Here is a 25,378-nt window from a genome sequence, read left to right as displayed (position 1 = left end):
GGGGAGTTCTGCTCGCTCAGCGTTTGTGCGTGGTCAGGGCTTTGTTGTGACCACTGGGTTTTCTCTGTGCAGGGTGCTGCTCAGGGTCAGAATGCTCTACTACCTGAAACAAGAGGTGATAGGAAACCAGGCCCAGAATGTGCTAGACGGCGTGGACTCCAGGTGAGCTCAACTTTGACCTATTCAGTTACCTTACTTTACATACACCTTCTCCCTTGTGCTCTATCGTTAACGTTTTTCTACAACTTTCACTTCTTGGGGCACTTGAAACACAAACATTTAATTAAACAAATTTCCCAGAACACAGTTGATAGTACCTGACACTCTGCCGAGTATGGTTGTAGAATTCCTGAACTGTTCAGATAATGCAATAGCTGGATTCATGATATTCACAGCTTAAATACACCAGTATAGACCCAGGCAGACTTGTATAATAGCAACAGTTTCCATATTGAGGTGAAATAGCTGCCTTTATCATTTTTTCCTGGAGTGGCAACTGTGGTCATTAGCATATGGTATCAACCTGTTGAAGGAAGAAACAGCTGATCAGCGGAATGAATAAGACGGTTGTAGAGCTCCACCTGCTGGTGAAAGATAGACCTTTTTATCCTGTCTTCTACAGTACAACACTATCGATTAATTAACACCACAGTTAACGAAGAAATATCCATACAAAGTTTTTTTTATTATTGTTTTACAGTTTTCATTGTGTTAATTCACAATAAAATCCCCTCCATAAGTGTTTGTAGAAATAGCAAATTGATACAGTAAATGGGAGCAGGTCAGAAAAATTAGATTTTTTTTTTTTGATAAGAAAATGTATTTTAAAAGACTTGTACGATATTAACCTGTCCCAAACAAAAGCAGATTAAACTTCTGCAGAGCTCTGAGTCAGAGGACATTTAGCACTACTCGCCACAGGTCATTTGCATAGATTTACCTCATTGTGTGTCACAGTGTTGCAATAGAGGAACTCAAAGCGAGGTCAGATTGTTGGATGTCTCTAAATCAAGGAAATCAATAAAAGTTTATATATCTGTCCAAATCTCCTCCTCTTCAGTGAGATAAAGATTTGGGTGCCGGAGCCAGACCACTCCGAGCTGCCAGCCTTGTGGTGGGATGCCATCTCCGACAAGTGTCTATTGCTGGGTGTATATAAGCATGGTAAGAAACCTCAGCTTTTGCTCTGACTTGTTTTATACAATTTGGTAAGAAGTGCTCTCAAGTTGAAATGGAACTCAACTAACCTGTACTGAACTGTTGGAGTGTCTGAGGTCACTGTCTATACCTGACATCAAACATTAACCAGCTTCTGTGTGACAGCCACAGTGTTGAAGTTTAGTGACTGTGATTATTTTAAAAAGCAAAATAATTGTTATAACTGATAATTCTGGTGCCACTGTTGTATACCAGATACGAGATACCAAGTGATTGTGGGAAATCAACCAGCTTGTGTTTATTGCCTGGTCCATATCTAAGAGTTTCCATGCATTATCCTTTGCTAACTTTGCTGATTGCTTATCCTCCTGTACACTCCCAGGTTATGAGAAGTACAACACTATTCGTGCAGATCCTACCCTGTGCTTCCTAGACCGTGTGGGACGACCAGATGAGAAGGCCATTGCTGCTGAACAGAGAGGCAATGATTTTATGGATGGGTGGGTAAATCACATCAGTCCTGTGCCTGAAAATTTTTTTTTGCCTTTTTGTTTTAACATATTTGGATAAAGTTTAGATTTTTCAAAAATTGCCTCAGCTAAGTTGTCTACTGCAGAAATTATACAAACTTAACCTGTGTGTGTTTGTAGGGATGTGGATGATCCAGAATACAAGCCCGCTCCAGCACTGTTGAAGGACGATATGGAGGTAAGGCCACAAGAACCAAAGTTGTTCATCTAATAAGGCCTATTTAATACTTTGAATATTCCCTCTGTATTTCAGTTAGTTTGTTATTCATCATCAAATCTAATGCAGTCTATTCACCTCATATTTTTTGATTAAATACTGTATGATGTCGTGGCTACATCCTCCCTTAATCGCACTCTGTCTTCTCACACAGGATGATGCCTCTTCTCCTGGAGACTTGGTTGTCACTGACAATGCTGGAGGTGAGTATTAGACACTTGTAATCCACAGCGGATTATCATTATCATGATGACTATAAATACAGGCTTCCCACGGGCCAGATAAATCTGGAAAAGTCCTGAAATTTGAAGGATGATTTAAAATGATTACTTTTCAAGGTAATTAATCAGCAGAAATTCAACATGTTGTGATGGCAGAAAGGCATAGAAATCTGTAAGTACTCTGTTCAGTTTATTTATCTGTAGTTGAATGTGTACTGTATATTACTCCGATTCAGATGCAGTTCAAGTGACAGAGGGTGAAACTGCCTACTGGCCGTCCCCCTCAGTGTTGACTGCCAGGCTGAGGCGTCTGATCACAGCCTCCCAGCGCTACACCAAGAGCCGGCAGATCCTCCACATTCACCAGACTCAGTCTCAGTCCCAGCAGACCATGGTACTGTCTACTCCGCTCTGCCCACTGCCCCCCACACTCAACGACACCCTCAACCCCAAGATGGCTGCTAAGATTGAACGCCAACAAAGGTCAGAACAGAGCAAATCAATAGAATAAAATAGAAATGGATAAAACAGTGATAAAATTTAACTCTGACGCTTGGATCAGTAATTGTGAAAAGATTGTTGTCAGAATATATCATTCTAACATATATTATTGTCTATGTAAACCGTTGTTACAGTGTGAATGTTTTTTAATTCTTAGATGGACCAGACGAGAAGAAGCTGACTTCTATCGGGTGGTCTCCACTTTCGGCGTTGTTTTTGATCCAAACCTTGGCCAGTTCGACTGGACCAAGTTCAGGGCCATGGCTCGGCTGCACAAGAAGACTGACGAGAGCCTGCAGAAATACCTGTGTGCTTTCACCGCCATGTGCCGACGGGTGTGCCGCCTGCCTCCCAAAGAGGGAGGTAAGAATCATTCTGGCTTATTCACACATGAACACGCACATGCAGTGAAACCATTAGTCTTTATATACACCTGAAGTGAAGAGGTCTACGCACTCATAGAGAGAAGATATCAACATTTTGGTTTTGATGTTGAACAGCTGTCCACAGAAAGTCTTGCTATATAATGGCAATGCATGATAACACATAATTCATTACTAACATTATGCTTGTCAAATTCTTTTTTTCTGCTTTTTTTTCCACTAAGAAATAAATTAGATATGAAAACTTTGAATGTTAGCCATGGTGTGATATGATATGGTGCTATCAGAGCATGGTGTATTATGCTTTGCCCGATGGCCTGATGTCACACAAATACTTTACTCAAGACGTTGTCATTAACATTGCATCAGGTGGTGTATATACTACATTTATACTTGGCTGTAAATGGTTTTACTCTGCAGAGAGGTCAGTAGCACCCTGGAAAACAGGCTTGCTCAGCAGTCCTGAGGTAGAGGGATTGATAAGGTTAATCATTTGTAGAAAGACAAATAGTGTCATGTTTAAACTCCTGGCACAAACAGGTCTTTGGGTTCTACCTGTAAAGGAGCCTTTATTTCCTCTCACACAGTCTCTCACACCTGCTTCTTCTTCTTTGTTCCAGACTCTGCGGTTGACCCGTCTCTGACCATCCAGCCCATCACAGAGGAGCGAGCGTCTCGTACCCTGTACAGAGTAGAGCTGCTTCGCCAGGTGAGGGAACAAGTCCTTCGACATTCGTTACTCTATGAGCGCCTGTCGTTGTGCCAGATGAGCTCTGACTTACCCGTCTGGTGGGAAGCCGGTACCCATGACCATGACCTGCTAATTGGTGCCGCCAAGCATGGTGTCAGCCGCACAGATTACCACATTCTGAGAGACCCTGAGCTCAGCTTCATGGCTGCCCAGCGCAACTACAGCCAAACAAAAGCTGCACAGCAGCAATCACGCTGCACATCCACCCCACTCCTACACCCTCCGCACCAGGCCACGGGCTCAGTGTTGACAGGCTCTCCGCTGCCTCCGGCAGCCCAGAGAGACACAGAGCCCTTTGGGGTTGTGCCCAAAGTGGAACCAGCCTCTGAGGGGGAGGAGAGCAGGGAGAAACAGGGCGAGAGCTGGAGCCCTCCTCGAGCACCAGCTACTCCCACAGGTCTGGAACAGAAGCCTGTTTCTGAGACACGGGACAGTGAGAGGCAGATGGTGGCAGCACGAACCAAACCACTCACACCCAACTCCTCTGAGAGGAAACCCAAGAAGGCCAGCAAGAGGGGCCGCAGGGAGGCCAGGCGTGGCTCAGAGTCTAACTCAGATGGCTCCTCTTCAAGCTCATCATCGCGGTCCTCCTCCTCTTCGTCATCTTCCTCTTCTTCCTCATCACATTCCGGGTCCAGCTCCTCCTCCTCTTCTTCGTCTTGCTCCTCTGGCTCTTCATCGTCGTCGTCCTCCTCCTCCTCATCTTCTGACGACAGCGAAAGTGAGGGAGAGGAAGGGAAGAAGAAAGGTGAGTACTTAATGTGTAGGAGACAAAAACTTTTAGTATTTTCAAAAGTTTTGTTCAGGTCAGTCACATTTCAATGCATTAAAAACCAGCTAGGTTGTTGGAAAAAATCTACAGCTCTGTGGCTCTTTGGATTTTTAGGGCCGTGTTAATACTGAATAACCATGTTAAAATGTATCTGAGGAGGAGTCTTTAATGTCCGTCTCTGTGTGCTGTCACGTTGGCAGTGCCTGCAGCAACAAGTGTAAAGGGCTTCGATGAGGACAGTGTGGCATCTCTGAGCACTACACAGGATGAAACACAAGACACCCATGTCGCTGAGAACGGCATCACCAACAACTCCTCGCATCCTTTACAGGGAGGAGGATACATGCTCGCTGCATCCTACTGGCCAAAGGTGAATTACTGCACATCTGTTCTATCCAATCCATCAATGCCAAATGAGTCTCATCAACGCCAATGTTCCTGTAGCTATTCAGTAGTATTTTATCATCAAATATAACAAATATTTGTCTATGTCTATTAGTTTCCATGATTTTAAGTTAAGAAAAAAAAAATCTGAAAACTTGCAGCATGGTTGTGGGCAACAGGGAAATCTTGAGTTTGAACGTGCTGGTCATCTGTGCTGTTGTTTGTTTAGGATCGCGTGATTATCAACCGCCTGGACAGTATCTGCCAGGCAGTGCTAAAGGGCAAGTGGCCAGGAACACGTCGGGTCTACGAACCTGGAGGTGCAGTGGCCTCCTTCTACACCACCAAGCTGCTGGACAATGCCAACAGCCTGTGCGAGGACCCCTCTGCCTCACCACAGGGGTCAAAGGTGACCAAGCATGTTGCAGAAAACAAGGAGTTCTCAGTAAAACTCAACGATGTATGTTGATTTCTCCCTTCCTCCCCTCCTCCCTCTGCTTCGCCCTAATCGTAGGATCCTACCACTTCTGCTGCCATGACCGGTGTTAGCTGCCGTGTTCAGCATGTTTCTCTGGTTTTCTTCCGTCTTTCCTTTGGGTATGATTAGTGGTTTTGACTGCCTGGCAGGAGAAGAGATTAATTTAATAGCAGCCTTTCTCTCTTTTCCCACACACTCTATTTGAATTGGGCTCTGAGGCCGTGATTACATCAGGACAAATCACTCAGTCATGAGAATATAATAAGGTTCAGTTTGAAGACTCTCTAGACTGGAGGGGTCTTGCTTATAATCTAACTGAAATGTAGACCATGGCTGTGGGTGTTCTCTAATGTGCTTCTAGGCAATGTGGCAATTAACTTGGCAGGCTTGAGGCTCACTTCAGTTTATTCCTTGCTTCTGTGTTGCTTTTTGATAAGTCTATTTTTCCAAATTTTTTTACTATCACAGATCCTCCAAACACCTGCTGCTTGTTTCCTTTAAAATCTGGACTTTATATGCTGACAGCAGCTATCTCTTCGGCATGGCTTCCCAGTACACTCCAAACTATGAACAGACTTTACCCACTGCCCTGCTAGCCACTACTCACTGTGTGTCCATTTGTTCCAATACTACTAACAAGAAAATACCTGAACAATATTTGCTGTTGTTATAAGAATTTCTTACAAATGAGATGATCATTTATTATCTAAATTTAAATTACTTTATGATCCTTTAATTACGTAAAAAGGCAGAGAAAGCTTCCATGTGTCTTAAACAATCTGGGAAGGAATAAAAAAAATTAAGTGTAACCTTTCTCCTTGTTTATAAATCTGTATGTTTGCCTCTTGACTATTTTTCTGCACTTGTCTCACACTCTTTTGCGTCTCTCTATAGCAGGAGGGAGGTCTGAAGCTGACCTTCCAGAAACAGGGTCTTCCTCTGAAGAGGCCCCTGGAATCTGAAGAGGGCCCCCAGGCCCAGCAGCAGTACCTGGCCCGGCTTCATGAGCTGCAGAGCGCCTCGGACACAGGCCTGACTGATATCACCAAGCCTCAGTGCAGCTTTCAGACTGGTATGTTTATTCAAAATGCAGTGATACCATAAGACCTGTGCATACAGTATGTTTTGAGATTAAGCTATCCTGTTTTCCTTTACCACCACTAGATGGCAGCAAAGTGTAGTTTTGGTGACTAAAGGACGGCATTAGTCCTCTTCCCTTTTTTACAGAATAGAAAATGTGTGTATTCAGTCTAAATCATTGAGCCTTTGATCTTTTAAACAGTAAAAAAAAAAAGCCCAATTTCAGTGTGAGAGTGGACGTGCCTGAAATTTAAGACCGTTTCCAGATGTGTCTTCAAGCTTCATTTCATTTAAATGAGGCTTCATGTGTGACACAGTAGTTCACAGTTAACAGCTGGTTCCTCTGATATGCCTCCAGGTCTTACTGGTCAGATGAGGTTGAATGGAGTAGTGGATGGCCAACCGGTGATTAAGAAGCGAAGGGGAAGGAGGAAGAACGTAGAGGGGATGGACCTGCTCTTTATGAACAGGAGTAGAGTCCCTGCAGTTCCTGATCAGGTAAGCAGATTTCTTTTGTTTCTTGTTTTTGCAAAGACAGGAGCATATGGCATAATACAGGTTTATGGATCCTAGAAAATAAGAGATAGAAGCACAAAGGAAAGATCTAGAGCTATATATGTCCATAATGTTTCATTTTCCAATTGTGTATTTAATAGGAAGTAATAGTATTCTAAATGTTAAACGCTGCTCTGTGTCCTTGTATATCCAGGTGCCTCCAGGGTGGGGTGGTATTGGCCAGGTGGGTGTGGCTGCAGCCTCTGCACCAGGCTACAGCCAGAGCTCAGCTCAGGTCCCGGCAGACACAGAGAGCAGGGTCCCAGTCATCAACCTCAAAGACGGCACCCGGCTTGCTGGGGATGACGCCCCTAGGAGGAAAGATCTAGAACAGTGGCTAAAAGAGCATCCAGGCTTTGTAGCAGACACAGGAGCCTTCATCCCCGTGAGTCCTTTTTTCCTGTCTTCTCATCATAAGTTATTAATAAAAAAAAAAATAAAAAAAAGGTGCATGTTTAACCAAAAAAAAACTTTTGAATTTTTTATTAAAGATTTGTTTATAGATACATATTTAGATTTCATGGAATAAATATGCTGTACATTTATAGAGAAGTGTTTGTATGCAGGTGTTAAACAGATATGCAGAACTAGTAAACTAATAACTAGTTTTTGCAGAAAATTCCCTGCCGTTAGACATTTTCTTTTGACATAAGTATTTTTCCATTCCATATTCAGGGTGTAAATAAGATGCAAATGCAGTTCCACTTCCAGGATGGTCGGCCAAAGCAGAAGAGGCACCGCTGTAGGAACCCCAACAAGATCGATGTCAACAGCCTGACAGGAGAGGAGAGGGTCCAAATCATCAACAGGAGAAATGCACGCAAGGTGTGTTTGTGTTTCAGTGTGCTATTAAAATGCTATATATTGAGGAGACACAAAAATTGTTCTTTCCTCAAAATGTGAAAATTTAAAATCAGAATCATCCTCTCAAAAGCAGCCTTTAATGGCTCATAAACTTGCTTTCAAAAATGTGTACCTCTGTTTTTAATGATTGGACAATACATGCTGTAGCTCTCACATCCAAATGTTGGACATGTCTTACTATAATAATAATCTGATACTCGACATGCATGTATGTACAGTACTTGCTGAAAAATGTCATGCATAAATAACATTTAACTATATTTTAATCTTCAGTTGGGTTGATAGAGTGTAATTTATGCAGCTGAGGTAACTGTGTGTGTAACTGTTGGGATCATGTTGCCCGTCATCTTTTCTGCAGGTTGGTGGAGCCTTTGCTCCTCCTCTGAAGGATCTGTGCCGGTTCCTTCAGGAGAACCCAGAGTACGGCGTCCCACCTGAATGGGCGGATGTGGTCAAACAGTCGGTGAGTCATAAAGTAACGGATGAATCACATCAAAACTGTGACAGGAACATGTCACATCAAGGAAGGCCATTTTAACAGTGTCGATAACACACTCGGGTTATTAGGTATATTTGGTTATTAGGTGCTCGTAGCTAAAACAAATGTAATTTAATATCCTACTTGATGAGGGTTATAACCTGTTTAAGAGAGGTGTTGATTCAACTACATGATCATTTTGGAGTTTGTGGTGCTGTTGAACAGATTTGGGTTAAACTGAGGTGTTTCTAATATTTTGTATATCAAAGAGGGAATTTTCAACAAAAACTGAACATTATAACCTGATCATGAATGTAGAATTAGTATTAGATTGCATTTGTTTTAGGTAGGTGTACTTAATAAACTAGCAGTGAATATGTATACCAATGAGCCAAAGCATTATGACCATTCACAGATTAAGCAAATAATGTTGATTATTTTGAATCAATGGCACATATCAATGTCTGGAATATAGTAGACAGCAGGTTAACAATCACTACTTATAGTCAACATGTTGGATGTGGGGGAAATGGGTAGGTGTAAAAACCTGAGCAACTTTGACAAGGGCCAAATTATTGTGGCAATATGACCTCACCGAAATTGGAAGTTTTGTTTGGTGCTCCCGATCAGCAGTGGTGAGTACCTACTGACAGTGGTCCAAGGAGGGGCAAACCACAAATGAAGGCTATCCCATCTGGGCCGAGCTGACAGGCTACTACACCTCAAGTCACAGGAAGTTTTAATGATGGTTACAGGAGGAATGTTTCACAACACACATCCCTGCTTATGCGGCTACATAGCCACAGACCGATTAGAGTGGCCATGATGATCATGTTTTGACTCATCAGTGTATGTTTACCCCACTGTTATTACATGCACTGTGATATGTTTCATGAATAATCTTTGGCTATGCTGTGTAAAACTGCTAACGCTGTGTTTACGTCCTATGTTTCATCCAGGGTTACCTCCCAGAGAGTATGTTTGACAGGATCCTGACTGGACCCATCGTTCCTGAGGAGGTGAGTAGGCGTGGACGTCGACCTAAGAATCCTCTGGCCAAGGCGGCAGCGGCGGCGGCAGCGGCAGCACCCAACACAGCAGCCTCTGCCCTCGGTCTGAACCCCCTGCTGGCCAACGGCCTCCTCTCTGGAATGGACCTCACCAGCCTGCAGGCCTTCCAGCAAAACCTCCAGAGCTTACAGTCCCTGCAGCTCACCGCAGGCCTGATGGGGCTGCCGTCCGATGCTAGCAACCTGGCTGCAAGCAACCTAGCTGCCATGTTTCCCATGATGCTGTCTGGTATGGCTGGATTGCCAAACCTTCTTGGCATGAGCAGCTTGCTTGGGAAGCCTGCTCAGGAGGGCACAGGAAGCTCAGAGGAAAAGACAAAGGGAACCACCAGCGGTGCAACAGGAGAGCCGTCTGCCTCTAAAGCCCCTTCTCACACCTCAGACACCAAAGGAGAAAGGACAGAGGGCTCGAACGCGACTCCTTCCTCAACTTCCAGCTCCAGTTCCTCTGCCACCGCCCCACAAAGTGCTTCAGCTGCCTCTGCAGCCTCCAGTCACCCACTGTCTCTTAACCCCTTGTTACTCTCCAGTATGCTTTACCCAGGGATGCTTCTCACTCCAGGCCTTAACCTTCCTGTGTCTGCCACACAGCCGCAGAGCTCAAACAGTGACCCCACCCTTCCTCCTGCTCCTCTTCCTCCTCAGCCTGCAGCCTCCAAGTCATCGCCAAGGGAGACAGAGCAGCCAGCAGCAGAGAAGGACGGAGAGGAGGAGGATGAGGCGTTAGAAGAGGCTTTGGACGAAGAAGAAGAAGAGGAGGAAGAGTCAGCAGAACAAAAAGAGAACAGTGGTCCTGAAGGTTCGGGGAAAGCCGAGTCATCTTCATCAGAGTCTGGGAGCTCTTCCTCATCCTCAGATGATTCAGACTCCAGTGATGAGGACTGATCCTATGAATATATAATTATAAATTTATTTATGTATTGCCTAGAAATGTATACATATATTCACATATATATGGATTTTCCAGCACTTATGTTGCGATCGATTTCTTTACATGTAAATACAAGAACTAACTAAAATGTTGTGTAATAAAGACGACAAAAACCTCAAAAAAAGAAAAAAAGAAAAAACTGACTTAAAAGGAACTGAAATAAAATTTCAGTGTTTGTTCACAAGGTACAGTCTTGTTTTGAGACATTTTGCATGTCAGACTTTAGTAGATTTCTGAACTCTGTGAACTTGTACCACACGATTATGTACAATTGCAACAAAAAAGGCATTATTGTAATTATGTCAGGATTTAATTTTATTAAAAAAGTGAAACTACATCAACATGCTCGTTGAGCTGTACTATTAATATATTTTGATTGTTGGGGGTTGGGGGAATGACACTTGACAAACACTTTGGTTTCTCTTGTAAATATTCAGTACTTTTACAGGTTCGTTGACACTTATGCTTTGCAGATCATACGTTGGATATGTCAGCAATAACTTGGGCAGCTAATGAATGTCACTGAAGCTGTAGATTCTCTGTCTGCCATGTTCCACCCTAGTGCACAACTCACGCAGCCTCACCTACCTGTCACTTGGTTCATTTCCTACATTTGTTCCTCATCCATTTTGGAGACAGAATTATCTGAAGCCCCTTCTTTAATATCGCTTCATTTTGGGGGAAATCTGTATAAGTATTATTTTATTCAATCAAGAACATAAGCTTAAATCCTTCAAAATGGATCATTATTTAATTCTGTGATATGTTTTGAGGTCTCATCTTTCACATGGATATCTTCATTTTCACCATCACCTTACAAACATGTTCCAACATGTCCAAGGCGCACTTTAGCTACCCACAGTAGGCATACATGTTCACTTGCACGTCTGTTGATTTTATTTTTATTTTTTTTCCAGTGTCAGAGTCTAACAAACTTTGAGCTGTGGGAACAGAAAAACAACCTTTTACTGTGTGCCAAAAACTGCCCTTTGACCCTCTGAGGTCCTGACAGAGTTTTGTGGTCTCTGTTTAGTAGAGAAGTTCAGGATTCTTGACGACATGGATATTATTACTACAGCCCCGGCGTATTTGACTGCATCTTACCTCAACTGTGCTCAATGGATTGGCTTCACTGTGCAAATGTACATGTGCATGGGTGTGTTTTCGTGCTGTCCATGTACACAGTGTCCTTGTCTGCTGGAATGTGTGTCAGAGGCCTTTTTCTTTTTTCTTTTTTTTTTTACTTAGAGCTTCCACTGTGTTTTGTTTGGCTGGACTGCTCCTCTCACCTGGTATCTACTGCTTCCATAACTTCCCAATCTGAATGTTGTGCATTGAGGAGGGGGGCCTTGTAAGCTATGACTAGTGGAAACCACATTACAAGTGTTTTTGACCTTTTGAACACCACTCATTACAAATTTGGAGGAAATTTTCATGTTGCATGACCACCTGTCTACCAAAGTCTTACAGAAGTTACACGGCACAAGCACAAAATAGTTCAAGTCCTGGCTAAGATTGTAGTAATTGTCATCGTCTTTGAGTATTAAATTTTACACAGTGCCAGATGGGCTAGCTTTAGGAAGGGCTCAATAATAGCAGCTTGTGTCGCTGGAAGTTTGCAGCGTTGTGTGTATTTCACTTCGTCCTCGACTCTGTTCTGCTGATGAATGGAGCTTCAGCTAGATGTAGAAGTGCCCTTATCCTGTACCTCACTCTCTCATTCAACTTCTGTCTGACAAAGCAACCTGCTCAGATTCCTGCTCCATGCTCGTGCATTTTGTTCATCATCGCTGTACATGTTCATTTTAAGCTGTAACACTGGAGTTCACTCAAGCCGAAGTACCTTTTGTAATTTTCTCGAGCACAACAGTGCTTGCTCTAGGACTGCTGTTACACAGTGGACTGTTAGATACACATTTCAAAAATAATTTCTGAGGTGAGGTCTTTGTTTGGACGGGGGGGGGGGGGGGGGGCAGAGCGCTCCTCCTGTGCTGGAGAAACCCACTGAAATAACTCAGTCTGTTTAGTTCTTACGTATTGCTGTAGCATTGTTCTTTGGTAGGTTAAACCATGAACAACCCCACGGTCTGAACACAAAGACTTAAGACATGTCTGAGTTCTGATGTTGCTTTAAATTGGTTTTCTTGTATGCCTGTTATATATATATATATATATATAGACCTCATCATGGGTTTGCTTGCAATGCAATTGCATTTTTGTTTTGATTTTTTTATTATATTACTACTAACAGTACGGTATTTTTCTATGTCTGAGCAATGAACTTAAACATGCCACTGTCATTTTGTATATCTGCACCTCTGCTCTCTTTAAACTTGTAGTGCCCTTATGCAAACACCCAGCCATTGCTACTTCTGCTGTAGGTGACTGAACTAATGAATTTTGCTACTTTTTGTTGCCCCACAGTGATGGGTTGATGGGTTGATGACTGTGCTGAGCCTCTTTAGGACACAAATGGCAAAAATGGTTGACATAAGATTGGGGTTTTTGCTTTACTATTGCTATTCTCTTTTTTTTTTCCCTCAGTTGTACTGTACAAGGACTCCCAAAGCACTGCTAGTGCAAGAGAAGCAGTGTTAAACCTGCGACACACACACACACCTATATACACACACACACACACACACCTACACACACACACACAATGACCAATATGCAAGAGGAATGACAAAACACACTACTGCTGTACAGGGAGGTTTTCGTTCAGTTTTCATACATGTAATCACTGAGATGACAAAACTAGCATCATTGGTTTTGTATTTTTATTTCAAGCTTGATAATATCCTAAATGTCACCCTGGTCAGTTTTTGTCTTGTTTTTTTTCTTTCATTGGAAAAGTTGTAATATTTGCAAGTTGTGGTCTGTGTAGTCAAAATAATTCTTTATGTAGTGCAGGAAAACGCGTCTTAAAAGTCATTTGTAATTTATTGGATTACTTTCTATGAAGTTCTATAGAGGAAATTGAGGTTTAATTATTTTTATTAAACATATTCTTCTGACTATCCATAAAGTGTGCCTTTGCCTGTTGCTTTGTCTGGGGAACTTATTCAAGACATCATCAATACCAGGAACTTTCTGGCACTTTTTCTCCTCTGAACAGCTGAACACTTTCCTCACATCTGTACACTTATTGTTCTACTCAAAGTGACATTGTTCAGGTCAGGGAACAAACCTTTCTTCTTATAGTGGCACAAAATAAACTGTATCCGCTTCATTCTAGCCAATTGAACCCTTTACTGTAGCAATTCTTTTCTCCTTCCTCCCTACTTTTCTTAGTTAAGATAGTCCCTTTTTAATCAAAGTGCTAAAGTTACAAACCGGACGACACTATTTACTAATATGAAATAAATATTCAAAGTACAAGTAGTGACATGAAGCACTGTAGGGTTCTTTCAGTGCTACTTAGAGCCACTGTAACTGCACATCGACCACATAAGTACTACATGAAAAAAAATTTTTCTTGACAAATGTTGTTTATCCACTAACTCTTAAATGTGTCTAGAGTCACATCAGTGGTTAATGTTAACACATTGTTTGCACAGTATGTTGGCAGCTTCTTATTACAGTGCTGGATAAAGGATCTGTTGAACTTTTTTCCAGTTTTCTTTGCCAGCATTCTCAGGTTGGTAAGCTTGTGCTTGAAAAATCCAGTGTCTTGTAAGAAGTCAGTACATTAACAGTTATAAAGTTAAAACAAAGGGTTAACAGGTTTGTCCTCTCTACTGTAAGTCCTCCATTCCTCCTCTGGGTGGCACTTAGAGTAAGTCACCACCACCACTGCTCAGTGCTTATCATAGCAACCAGACACAGATGACAAGTTGGGGCTTGTCTGCTGACAGAGGCCAATGGGCTGAACTTCCTCAAGCTGCAGAGCAGCAGGTTGCCCGTACTAAACCATGCTGCACCTCTCCACTGCTACCAGCCGGACATCAGAGAAACACACGGGGGACTCTTAGACCAGCAGACCCTTAGTCTGGCTCCTGAAACCTCATCATAACCCGGTAAGTAACCTGTTCATGAGTTGCTACAGGCAGTCAAATGTTTAACATAGACGAAATGACATGCAATACAACTGCCATGAAATGTCAGCTGACAGTTCCAATCAAAACGTAACACTGACATCATCTACTTCTGTATAAGCTTTGACTAAAAGCTGCAGGACAGACAGACCCTCCAAATTCAGTAGGTGACTATGTTAAATAGCTCGATTGGCAAGGACTCGATGCACTGAACAATAAAGTTTATTGATGATCAAAAACAAAATGAATCCATAAATCATCACTTTGTCACTTGTTTACCACGTGTCTGAAAGTGAAAGTAAGGCCTAGTTTGATTTAACTTGTCAGCGAAGGCCAGTCTGGAGGAAACAGGAAATGGGTGTGACCCAAATAAATTGGAGACAGATTAAACATTTTTTATAATGCATATTGATTTGTGATTTGTTACAAAGTTTCCAGCCAAATCAAAATACCAAACACACATAATATATATCTATATATAAAAATATATATAATGCACTGACAAGTTGTTTTATATGTGTCATCAAAGACAAAAGACGGAGTGAGATAGTCAATGAAGCATAACAGATTTAGGCAAGTCAGAAAATAAATGTTTTAGTCCAATTTATAACTTTCCTCTACTGCTGACAGACTTTCCTGTGTCCTCCACTTTCCGGCACTCATTTGTAACGGCACATAGTATCGATCTGGTGTCAAAGGAGGATAAACACTTCAGACTTTTTAGTGCATGGGCAGGGCCTGGAGGTACAACAGGCTACAGTATGATTCATTTGTACGAGGAGCTGCATGCAAACTGATACTTCCAAGTTCCTGTTTCTCAGTATTAGTTGTAGGTGTTGTCTTACTTCAGCGAAATGTTTGGTCTCACACCTGCAGCTGTGGAAATGAGTCGGAGAGAATAAGTACAAGTTTTTCTTGTCATTTACCCTACAGTTCTCCCTCCACACGGACCATACTGTAGACAGACCAGACACTGGTTACTTTAAGTCTGTTAGAGGTATCTTTTATAAATGTACCAGTCCTGCTTCTCTCTCTCCGCTTTGTTTCTTATTTTAGTGACTAAGCTGACTCTTGCAGTGGAAAAACCTGGCGTTAGACCAACAGCTGAAGAACCTATGACCTCATTTGAACCCAAAATGATTTAAACAATGAAATGGAATGGAGAGATAAAAGAATCTAGATAAATGAGCTGCAATAATGATCAATAAATAATGATCAATAAATAATGCCATTAACAGTTTTATCGAGATCAGCACCAGATAAAAAAAGCCCTTATCTTGGAAATGTTTCAAGATACATGAATGATTTGGGATTAAACCTCTCAATTGAGCATTAAAACAAATGTCAGAAAAAAATTATGGGCAACTATTTTGATAACTGATTAACAGTTTGAGTAAGAAATAATAATACCGAACATTACCTAACACCAGCTGTTCTGTGGGGATTTTCAGCTTTTCTGTGTTCTAAATAATAAATAATAGAATATCTATATTTCAGACTGTAGGTCAGTGTAGTATTTTCTGACAATTTATAAATCAAATGATATATCTCTTTATCAAGAAGATATTTTTGATAATGATATAATATCCTCTGAGTTTTGAATACAACAGAGTAGAGATGTGTGTATTTAGAGTGTTTCAGCTCTGAGGCCACTTTTTCCCTCGACATAAATGCTAATTCCTGAAGTGTGTTGTTGGTGAGAATCCCAGCCTGTGTGTGAGTGGACTGGGGCATGTTTACAGTTAAAATAAAAAAAGTCAGGTCAGCTGTTTAAAATAGACAGCTAAACTGACTAACTTTTCCAACATATCCTAAAGAAAGAAAATAACTGGCAGGCTCAGACATTTGGAAATATCTTCTTTTTTTTTTTTTTTAAAGAAGAAGTCTGAAGACGTGATGGACTGGCAATTATCAGGTTAACCGTCACAAAATAAGTTCAAGTTCATTTGCCACAAAGCCATGCTGTTTCTCTGAAATGGTGTCCAACCCCATATAGACTTACAAGATATTACAGGGATTAGTGGCAAAAACTATAAAAATAAAACACACATTGTAAACCAAAATGAATTATGATAAAGACACACAATCACTGTTCAATCCTTCCCCACCTTCTGTATCATACTTCTATCTGCTTCCTTTTTACAATCTGTCAACTTCTGTTTTTGTTCTCTGTATCTCTCTCTCTCTCTCTCTCACATACTCTCACACACACACACACGCACGCACACGCACGCACACACACGCACACACACGCACGCACACACGCACACACACACACACCTATCACCACGTCATCTGCATACACTGTAGACAGAGGTCTGTCTGCCTCAGTGAGGATAGTTACCCAGAATGATAAACGGCACATGTGGGAATCATTAGAGGAACAGAGTTTCCATTCAGGCAGGAGAGTGAACACACACACTGATTGAAGTGGTTGAGGTAGAGCAGGGTCCTCTACCAGTGGATGAAGGAGTGTTAAAATCTTTTGCTTAAGTAATAGTACCAACAGGCCTACAACATTGTAAAAATACCCTGTTGTAACACTTGTAACACTGTAAAAGTGTTACAACAGGGTAAGAGAGATGACACATGACCTCTGTGTCTACATCACACGCAATCATTTTTCATACAATCTGGTACAAAAACTCCATAAATGGAAGCTGGAAAAGAACATAACTCAGTCAGTTCAGCCTAAAATGATCTCACTTGCTGTTGTCCTCTTAATGCTGTTGTTGAGTCCTTACTGGAACGTGCACTGTCACGCTAGGCTTAGTCTTTGTTTAATTATTCTCGTTGCTTGCCACAGAAACAAATGTTCTCTGGCATCTAAAATATTCCTCTTGTTGCACGCTCAACATGACAGCTCAGTCAACAGTCACCATTTTCTAACTGACTAAACAGTAAACTTTAGAAATGTATAAGTGGCCTGCCAGGGTGATGCTGTAGTCCATGTTTGTGAAGTTAACAGTAGCTAGTAGCATCTTTTAACAGTTACATTTTTTTTTTCATTTTCTACCCAAACTCCAGGCTAGAAGGAATAGTTTTACATTTTGAGAAAAATGTTTCCTCACTTTCTTTTTGAGTTTGATCAGAAGATTGATGCCCCTCTTATTTCTTTACACTAGATGTAAAGCTACAGCTAGCAGGGGGTTAGCTGCAATGACAAGCTCGATCTGTAGCATACTTTTAAAAGGAAATTCAAGACCTATCTTTTCAATCTGGCACAGCCTAGCTCTGTTCAAAGCCCAAAGACATACCTGCTAACACCTCTAATCTATATTAAATAACAAGTTGTTTTTTTTTTACGTATGCAAACAGGAATGTAAAAAACATGAAAGTGGTATCTCTTCTAGCCCAGGGAAGTAAGAAAATAAGTGTATCTCCCAAAATTTCAAGCTATGGGAAGGTTTTTCAGAAAACTATGAGTGATATCACAGACACCACCTTCATGTCTTTTACAGTCTGTGGTTTTGGTGCAGGAAACTGTTTTTAGAGGCAGTTCATTTAATAAGCATGACTGTTTTCATTTGGCCTAGTTTCTTATAAAGTGGTATTAGACTGAATGAAAATAAGACATTTATATCCAACCATTTATTTCTCTATTTTTATGAATAATTTAAGTCGTTTAATGACTTAAGTTATTGATTGTACTGTCCTGCAGTGTTTTCTGTGCCCTGATCGTCTCTTAGTGTTTCCTATCTAGGTGTCCATTCCTGCTCTGACTCTCATCCTGGGCAAGTGTGAAGGTCACCATGGCAACCGAGCCTCAGGGCAAACCGCAAAAGCCAAGGTTTGGCCCGAGTGACCGCCTGATCACTATGTTCAGGTTAGTGCTACAGACTCACAGTATTACTCATACCGTGGCCATTTTGTTTGTCTTATCTGTACAGATTATGTTATTATACAGCAAAAACTGGCTCACACACACTATAACTGTTTATTACAATAAACTGCAACAGTTTTGAGATATTTTATCAGTGTCACATCGTCTTTGTTGAGAGCACTGTCTCTGTAGTATTACTGCAATATTACTCTACCTAATTCTTACATGCTTGCAAGGTTTTGTCACTTACCATAAAAAGGGCTACTCACCGTTTTGAACATCTGGTGTGTTATTGGTAAAGGGTACAAAGGGTGGGGTTTGCATAGAGACAAAGTTCTGTTTCACTATGTGTAAACATTTAGTTGAGGTTTTGGTGCACTTTAAATTCTTTGAGTTCATGGCCTTGTATTTCCTTTTCAAGCGTTTTCCAACAAACAACTCCAGTACATTTTTTTATCCTGGTCCCATTCCTGCTTTGATTCCTCTGATTCAGGGCCTGCTCCAGAGATCCAACCGAGGCAGTTAAAGCGAGACTAAAACGTATGCTGCACATGTTTCTGCTACACCACTGGGGCAATGTGGGAAATGAGACCAAAGGTATGCGAAGATATTCAATGATTTAACAATTGGAAGAGGAGAAAGTCACTTAAATGTTGGAGGTGGATGCATTATGAAGGCACTCCACTTCATGGAAACCGTGTTACCTTATGTTCAATATTTCTGGAGGACAGAGGTTAATGGCCATCACAGTATTACTAGTTTATAGCCTAGATTTTTATCATGGGCAATGGCAAGATTGCCCAGATAGATACGCAACAGACCACATTTATGACCAGAATATTCACTTGTACTATCAGAAGCAACAATGTGCCTTTGAGCAAGTCAAGAAACCCCTGTCTACTCACATACAGAGCCTTATATCCCCTCGTGATTAGAGAGCAGGTTATTTTATAGCAATAGGTATCAAACTTGTGACTGACACATGTCACTTATAATCCATGTGATATTGTTCACAGAGATGGCAGTAAAGTGTTGCTGTGAGGCCTCGGTCTGGTATTACAAGATCCTGGAGAAGTTGGTCAGTCAAGAGAGGAAAAGGCTGGCAGTCAGTGACATCTCAGTGAGTGTACTGCCCTCCTGTGGCCACATCTTGAATTGCTGTTGAGGTTTTGTTCCCACCAGGGGCACCATATGAACAATCACAAAGTGGTACAGCATGCGTCACTACATGTTTATATACCTCTTGAGCCTTTTTAAAATCAAAGTTTTGATCTCTATTGATTCTTTTTTACATTTTTGTTTTGAAGTAAAACACCTGTGATGTGCATGTGTTTGCTGCAGGGCATCTTGGAGATTGATCTGATCCAGTGCTGTCTGGTGGCCTGTTGTCTAGAGATTAGCATCTGCTCCAACCGTCTACCATGTGATTTCCCTCTGCTCCTTCAGATCTTAAAGATGGAACCATACCACTTCTGGAGGGTGTGTTTCCCAGCTTGTTAACTTGATTTATATTGTATGCATACAGTTTGTGTATACCTGTATGTGTGCACATGTTTAGAGAGTAGAGAGTGGCAGTCCCACACCTTTTTGCAGATAGTTTAGCATCTGATCTGGGATTTGAATCAGCGACAAAAAAAAGAGTGACAGCCATGCCCCCGCTGACTTTGACAGTTGCTTTCCTGTGCTGTGACAGGTGATTGAGCTGGTTCTGCGTGCTGATGCGGGATTGCCTCACACTGTTGTCAGACACCTCGCCCAAATGGAACACAAAGTTCTGGAGAGCTTGGCCTGGACCAGCAACTCACCGCTGTGGGAGGAAATCAGAGCCAACGAGGGCCATCTGCCTACCTGCCAACAGGTTGGCAAGAGCACACAAAAACTCTTTACCTGGCATCAGGGGGTTATTTAAGATTTTATACTGAAGGTTCTCTCAAGGTGACATTAATTTCTGAGTAAGATTAAATTACAAATATGATTACATTTTTTCTTTCGTTGGAACAGTATGACTGTGGCTCATTATCAACACATCAAAAGTGCTACCGTATTTCTTTACATTTGCTCATTTGGTAGATGCTTTTATCCAAAGCAACTTACAAGTGAGGGACAAACACAACACAAAAGCTTCAGTGCCATAGTAGACCTTGGTGTAAATACTAAGTACTACGTCTATTCAATAAGCTGAAGTGCAAGAAGATCAGGTATAGAAGTGCATTGAAAGTGCATAGTAAGTGCTTGTCAGGCATGTTAGGGTGTTAGAGGTGTTAGGAGAGGAAGTGCTCTCAGAAGACGAGTCATCAAGAGATTCTTTAAGATACAGAGGGGCGCCTCTGCTCTGATAGCGTTTAGTAGCTGGTTCCACCATCGCAGGGAACCACAAGCGAGAACAGCCTGGACTGTTCAGACTGAGACTGCCTTGTGTGCAGGGAGGTCAATACCAGGCGACAGTCCTTGGAGGAGCATAAGCCTGTATGACGGAGTTCAAGTAGATGGGTTCAGGCCTAGAAGTCAGTCTGACGGTAAGCAATAGTGCCTTGAATTTGATTCGGGAAACCATAGGCAGTCAGTTGAGGTCAATGCCCTTTTAGGCTGATCAAAGACCAGACACACTGCCGGATTCTGGACCATCTGCAGTAGCAGTAGTTGAAGCACACATATGTGGCTTTAATGTGAGCTTTGTGTCATATGTAGGTGACGCCTCCTGCATGGCTTGAGGATCCAAAGAAAAAAGACTTGCAACCTGACCCAAACCTACCAGGAGGTATAAACCGTGTATTAAATGTCTTCTTTCATTACATTATTGTTGTAATTCTATCACATTTAACACACTATTAATACATTTCTCAATTTATTACACTCTTTAATTGCAAATTGGTTACAGTATTCTGACTATCGATTGACTGATCAGTTCTGTTCTTGACAGTGGATGTCATTTTGAAAGCTGACCTTTCTGCCGGCACTGACCAACAGAGTTCCCCATCAGCTGTAAACAGGCCCCAGGGGAGCAGCTCCCTCCATCTGTTTGCTCGCAAGGTCAGTTGATCTACCACACCAAAACAGGCCGTTAGTGTGTAAAATGATATTCTGTTCCATGGCTCCAAATAACAGTTACCATATGTTTCTTGTGGTGATGTTTTCTCTTTGCCTCAGGTTTACAGCTTGATGGGCAGACGTCTCAGGGAGCTGTGCTCCACACTGGACATTTCTGATGAGCTGCGGTTGAAGATCTGGACCTGTTTTGAGTACTCCCTGGTCCACTGCACCCACCTCATGGTAGACCGTCACCTGGACCAAATGCTCATGTGTGCCATCTACATTATGGCTAAGGTGGGCTTTAATATATCTAAGGGAGGTCTCAGCATTTATAATGATCATAAACATTGGGTATATATGCAGGGATTTCCTTTGCAAGTGTCTGTGTTTAGGGGCTATTATGAGGGCAAGAAATATATATATTTTTAAAAAGAACCAAACAAGTTTTTAAAGGTTAACCTAGTTTACAATACACTTTGAAATTTGTCTGACTGTTGTGGTATGCTGTCCTGATGTGGTAAATTTCAACTGCATGAACCCATGCAGATGTTTTTAGCAAGGCAGACAATGTTGGTGTTGATCATGTGACAACAGGTTGGAAATACAACAAAAAATATAATAGGCTTGTTGTAATTCAGTAACTTCACATTCTCACATACCTACTGCATATTTCTTTTCATTGATGATGCAATAATGTTGATTTATTAATATCTCCACTGTCAAAATAAGGAGCACAGTGAAAACACCAATTACTTTCTCTTTTATTTGTTCTGCCATTACACTGTCACCCGTTACAGTGTGTTCAGTACTGATCAATGTCATTATCTCACTGTAAGAACTGACTTGGTTGACTTTGTATTATTAAACATATTGTATTAGTATTAAAGGACATCTTAAAGAGACTCGCAATATAACAATAACAATTATATTGTTATATTATAACAATATAAAATATCAGATGCAGCACTTTTTCCTTTAATAACAACCTACAAACATAATCAATGATTAACTTATGGTTATTTGCTTTTACAGATTACCAAGGTGGAGATACCCTTTAAGCGCATAATGAAATGCTACAAGTCTCAGCCACACACCAGTAAAAGTGTAAGTGTTTTTTCTAGGTTATTCCTGTTATCTCTTAAGTATACAAGTGGATCAGCTCTGAATTAACAAAATATAGGATACGACTGTTAGAACTGCGTCCCAAGCCATGTGACAATCAGTCTCGTAATCAGATGTAAACAGTAGACAAATCTGTTGAGTGTGTTTGAGGTTGTGTTGTGTGTTATGGCTACATTAGTTATATTCATGTACAGACTGTTTCTGTCCTCAGGTCTGCAAAAACGTGCTGATTTCAGGAAGAGACATGGAAAATGCTCCCACTGAAAACAACAGTAAGATGCCCTTTAGTAAAAAAGAATTGAATAAATGCATGTGGAAGTAACTATGGAATTAGCACATCCTCCGATTACCAAGAGATAAACCAGTCAGCAAGGTTGACATGAGATAGTAAAATACAGTATGGTACAGGGCAATCGGAATTACACAGATTTACAAATACACGTCAACATAAATATAATAAATATACTGTAATTGTGCCTGTTTATTTAGCCTTTGAGTTACTAATGGATTGTTTTACTTGAGATTTCTAATAGGGCATAAACGATGCTAATTTGGTAACAGATAAGACTTGCTTTGACTTTGTTATTGCAGTGACATATATCCGCCCTGTTTGCCCAAATGAAACACTTAGTCTTTCACTGCCACAGGAAAACAAGTTGATTAATTAAACCCGTGATTAAAGCACAAATTGCCTCATAAACATCAGCAAATCCTGCTGTACATCAGAGGCTTGACTCACCAACATCAATAGCATTTTGTGCATATTTCTTGGCACATTGATTAAAAATGCTAATTTTCCTTTATCTATGTCGCCACCGTGTTACCTTTAACTGAACCTCCTCTTTATACAGCAAATCTACGGTCAGCCATAAGTCATGTATTAGGTAGCCGGAGAGCAATTCTTCATTGCATACAAAAATGGGACACATAAAGTAACCACAATAATTTAAAACATATTACTTGCATGATATCAGTAATGATGTAATTTCAAGATTAGGAGTGATTTATTTTATTAAATATATGATTGCTTACAGATTATGGAGACCACAGCAACAGCATCCCAACTCCCAACACACCGTCAACACATTATCCAGGACCCTCTGAGGAGCAGAGGGGCAATCTTATCTACTTTTACAACCAGGTCTACACGACCAAGATGCAGCATTTCGCCAAGCAGTTTGCCCCGACCTCTGAGGTAAATGAACCATTTCAGCTGACCAAACAGAACAAGAGGAGAAGGTCACAAGCTGAGGTCCCAGAATGTTGTAATATACTGTAATACTTTATCTCTTAAGACTGGATTTTCTAACACAAGCTGTGTGACTTTTTTGCAGGGTGATACTCCTCCTTTGTCTCCATACCCCCAACCGATGAAAGCATCTCCTAACAGACACCAGTTGTGCAGAAGCCCCTCCATCTATCTTTCCCCATTCAACCCTGAAACCATCTCACCTCGCACAACCGGGCTGTGCTACTATTTCAACTCAAGTCCTCCGGAGGTCTGTCTAAGGATATGTTTGTCATTGTTATCTTCAAATTATATCACTCTGTGCGCGATTGTGACTGAAGATTTCCCTCCTGTTTTCACAGCGTCTGCGTGAGATCAACAACATGATCAAAACAGGCAGGTCACCCAACAGGCGAGGGTATGTGGTATCACTGAGCGAGGAGGAGGAGGAGGAAGGAGAAGATGGCCCTTCAGCAAAAAGGCTTCGTTTGGATGATCAGTCGGCCTGGCAGAGACGATTGAGGAACGTGGTGAACGATCGTGTCACGACAAGGAACCAGGACCAGCCATCTCCAGTTAAAAAACCTAACCTGCACTAAAGCAGAGAGGAGCATGAAGTCTCTCTCTGCTCCTGTTTCTGAAACTGTAACAACAGTGTCAGGAGTCAGAGGAAAAGCACCGAGCAGCTTTGTCTGCCTATCTGTTAAGAATTCCTTGGGGCCAAGTTCTTTGTCAGCTTAAAGTGTTGTCTGCAGTCTGAGCTAAAATTACACCTTTTTTGCTCTGCACTATTTTTGACACCAACGATACTGTCAAGGTGTCCTTGACTAAGGCACTTAACCTCCAGCTCATTGGCCAATGGTAGAAGATTGTGGTCGTACAGGGCAGCTCCCAGGTGGAGGTGTACGGTGTTGTGTGAATTTGAAGTGGGACATGGCTGCAAAGTGCTCAGTTGACTTTCTGTTGGTAAATAAAAAGGGGGCAGTTAAAACTGCTTTCTTGAACATTTTTAAAAAATTTAAAGAGCTGGTGAAATAGTGAAACATGATTTTTTTAGTTCCTCACAGGAATAAAGTTTGAGTGTTAGCATTAAAACTATTCAGACAGATTTGTGAAACTAAAAAAGATCTGTTTGACTAATGCCTTCACACCCCATCATCTGAGCCAGCTAGTACTGTTTTTAACTGTTTCACTGTTTTCATCAGCCTATCAGTCAAAAAAATTGTAATGGACATTTATTAAAGTGCCATTTTCATGTTCATCTGTTGAACAGACTCTATATTATGTTATTATTAAACATGTGTGTATATACAAGCACTATTTGTGACATCACAACTTGTTTGGAAGCCAATCATGGTCCAGTATTAAACTTAAACAAGTGTTATTGATATGGAAATACATATATTTTTTTTGTGCATATTCATATATTCTGGACTTTTCTAACTAGATAATTAAAGATAGGAGTGTGTCAATGTTCAATGAAATATATTTTATATGTCTGGGATCTAATAAACTGGAAAAAACAACTGTCCAGTGTAATAAGTCTTGTAAGAGTTGAAACTGTACAATGGCAGTCAGAAAAAAATATCCAGGGCTCTCTGATTATATATGTGAAACTAAAAATCCTTTATTTATATATGGACACACCAATACGTTTCAACTCACAGAGTCCTCATCAGGGCATATGTCTGGTATCTTTTTAAAAGAAGGGAAAGTGAAATACTTTCCATGTATTCTTAAAAGAGTCACCGTGTACAATTTTGTT

At 41.2% G+C, this 25,378-nt stretch overlaps 2 protein-coding genes across 7 annotated transcripts in view; both read left to right on the top strand.

Annotated features, from left to right (window-relative positions):
- Positions 1-13,401, top strand: part of chd9 (chromodomain helicase DNA binding protein 9) — a 70,635-nt gene extending 57,234 nt beyond the window's left edge. For 4 of the 5 annotated variants that reach the window (XM_023429670.2, XM_087180213.1, XM_023429676.2 and 1 more), the window contains 16 exons: positions 73-162; positions 1,061-1,164; positions 1,541-1,658; positions 1,809-1,866; positions 2,060-2,108; positions 2,363-2,609; positions 2,785-2,990; positions 3,631-4,509; positions 4,734-4,903; positions 5,147-5,377; positions 6,290-6,467; positions 6,834-6,973; positions 7,185-7,415; positions 7,706-7,855; positions 8,253-8,357; positions 9,332-13,401. In XM_023429670.2, coding sequence (XP_023285438.1) covers positions 73-162; positions 1,061-1,164; positions 1,541-1,658; positions 1,809-1,866; positions 2,060-2,108; positions 2,363-2,609; positions 2,785-2,990; positions 3,631-4,509; positions 4,734-4,903; positions 5,147-5,377; positions 6,290-6,467; positions 6,834-6,973; positions 7,185-7,415; positions 7,706-7,855; positions 8,253-8,357; positions 9,332-10,327 — 3,952 coding nt within the window. In that variant the 3' untranslated portion in view covers positions 10,328-13,401. The remainder of the gene's footprint in view (positions 1-72; positions 163-1,060; positions 1,165-1,540; positions 1,659-1,808; positions 1,867-2,059; positions 2,109-2,362; positions 2,610-2,784; positions 2,991-3,630; positions 4,510-4,733; positions 4,904-5,146; positions 5,378-6,289; positions 6,468-6,833; positions 6,974-7,184; positions 7,416-7,705; positions 7,856-8,252; positions 8,358-9,331) is intronic. The other variant, XM_023429672.2, reaches the window with a different exon arrangement.
- A 793-nt stretch (positions 13,402-14,194) lies between these two features.
- LOC111672285 (retinoblastoma-like protein 2) lies at positions 14,195-25,139 on the top strand. Of its 2 annotated transcripts, none has more exons than XM_087180233.1 (14): positions 14,195-14,392; positions 18,100-18,236; positions 18,727-18,830; positions 19,250-19,353; positions 19,575-19,712; positions 19,927-20,091; positions 20,922-20,991; positions 21,154-21,263; positions 21,381-21,557; positions 22,296-22,367; positions 22,597-22,657; positions 23,420-23,580; positions 23,720-23,884; positions 23,976-25,139. In XM_087180233.1, exons 2-14 carry the CDS (start codon positions 18,163-18,165, stop codon positions 24,210-24,212), a joined length of 1,638 nt encoding a protein of 545 aa, XP_087036359.1. In that variant the 5' UTR covers positions 14,195-14,392; positions 18,100-18,162; the 3' UTR covers positions 24,213-25,139. The 2 variants fall into 2 exon arrangements, with proteins under 2 accessions (XP_087036359.1, XP_023285445.1); XM_023429677.2 differs by having other exon boundaries at positions 14,196-14,392; positions 18,114-18,236.
- Positions 25,140-25,378: the final 239 nt, after the last annotated feature.

This window comes from Seriola lalandi, unplaced genomic scaffold (genome assembly GCF_002814215.2).
Source record: "Seriola lalandi dorsalis isolate HSWRI2012SDOR001 ecotype SW California unplaced genomic scaffold, Sedor1 jcf7180002054898, whole genome shotgun sequence".
Classification (NCBI taxonomy): Eukaryota; Metazoa; Chordata; class Actinopteri; order Carangiformes; family Carangidae; genus Seriola; species Seriola lalandi.
Note: the sequence above shows the minus strand (reverse complement) of the source record. Positions and strands in the feature narration are given on the sequence as shown.

What these genes read in the sequence shown, in the direction of transcription:
- LOC111672285 (XM_087180233.1), top strand. Translation starts at nt 18,163, where the DNA reads ATGGCAACCGAGCCTCAGGGCAAACCGCAAAAGCCAAGGTTTGGCCCG. An exon ending in CCATCTACATTATGGCTAAG is followed by an intron (nt 21,558 to 22,295) that starts GTGGGCTTTAAT and finishes TTGCTTTTACAG; the next exon opens with ATTACCAAGGTGGAGATACC. An exon ending in AGTTTGCCCCGACCTCTGAG is followed by an intron (nt 23,581 to 23,719) that starts GTAAATGAACCA and finishes ACTTTTTTGCAG; the next exon opens with GGTGATACTCCTCCTTTGTC.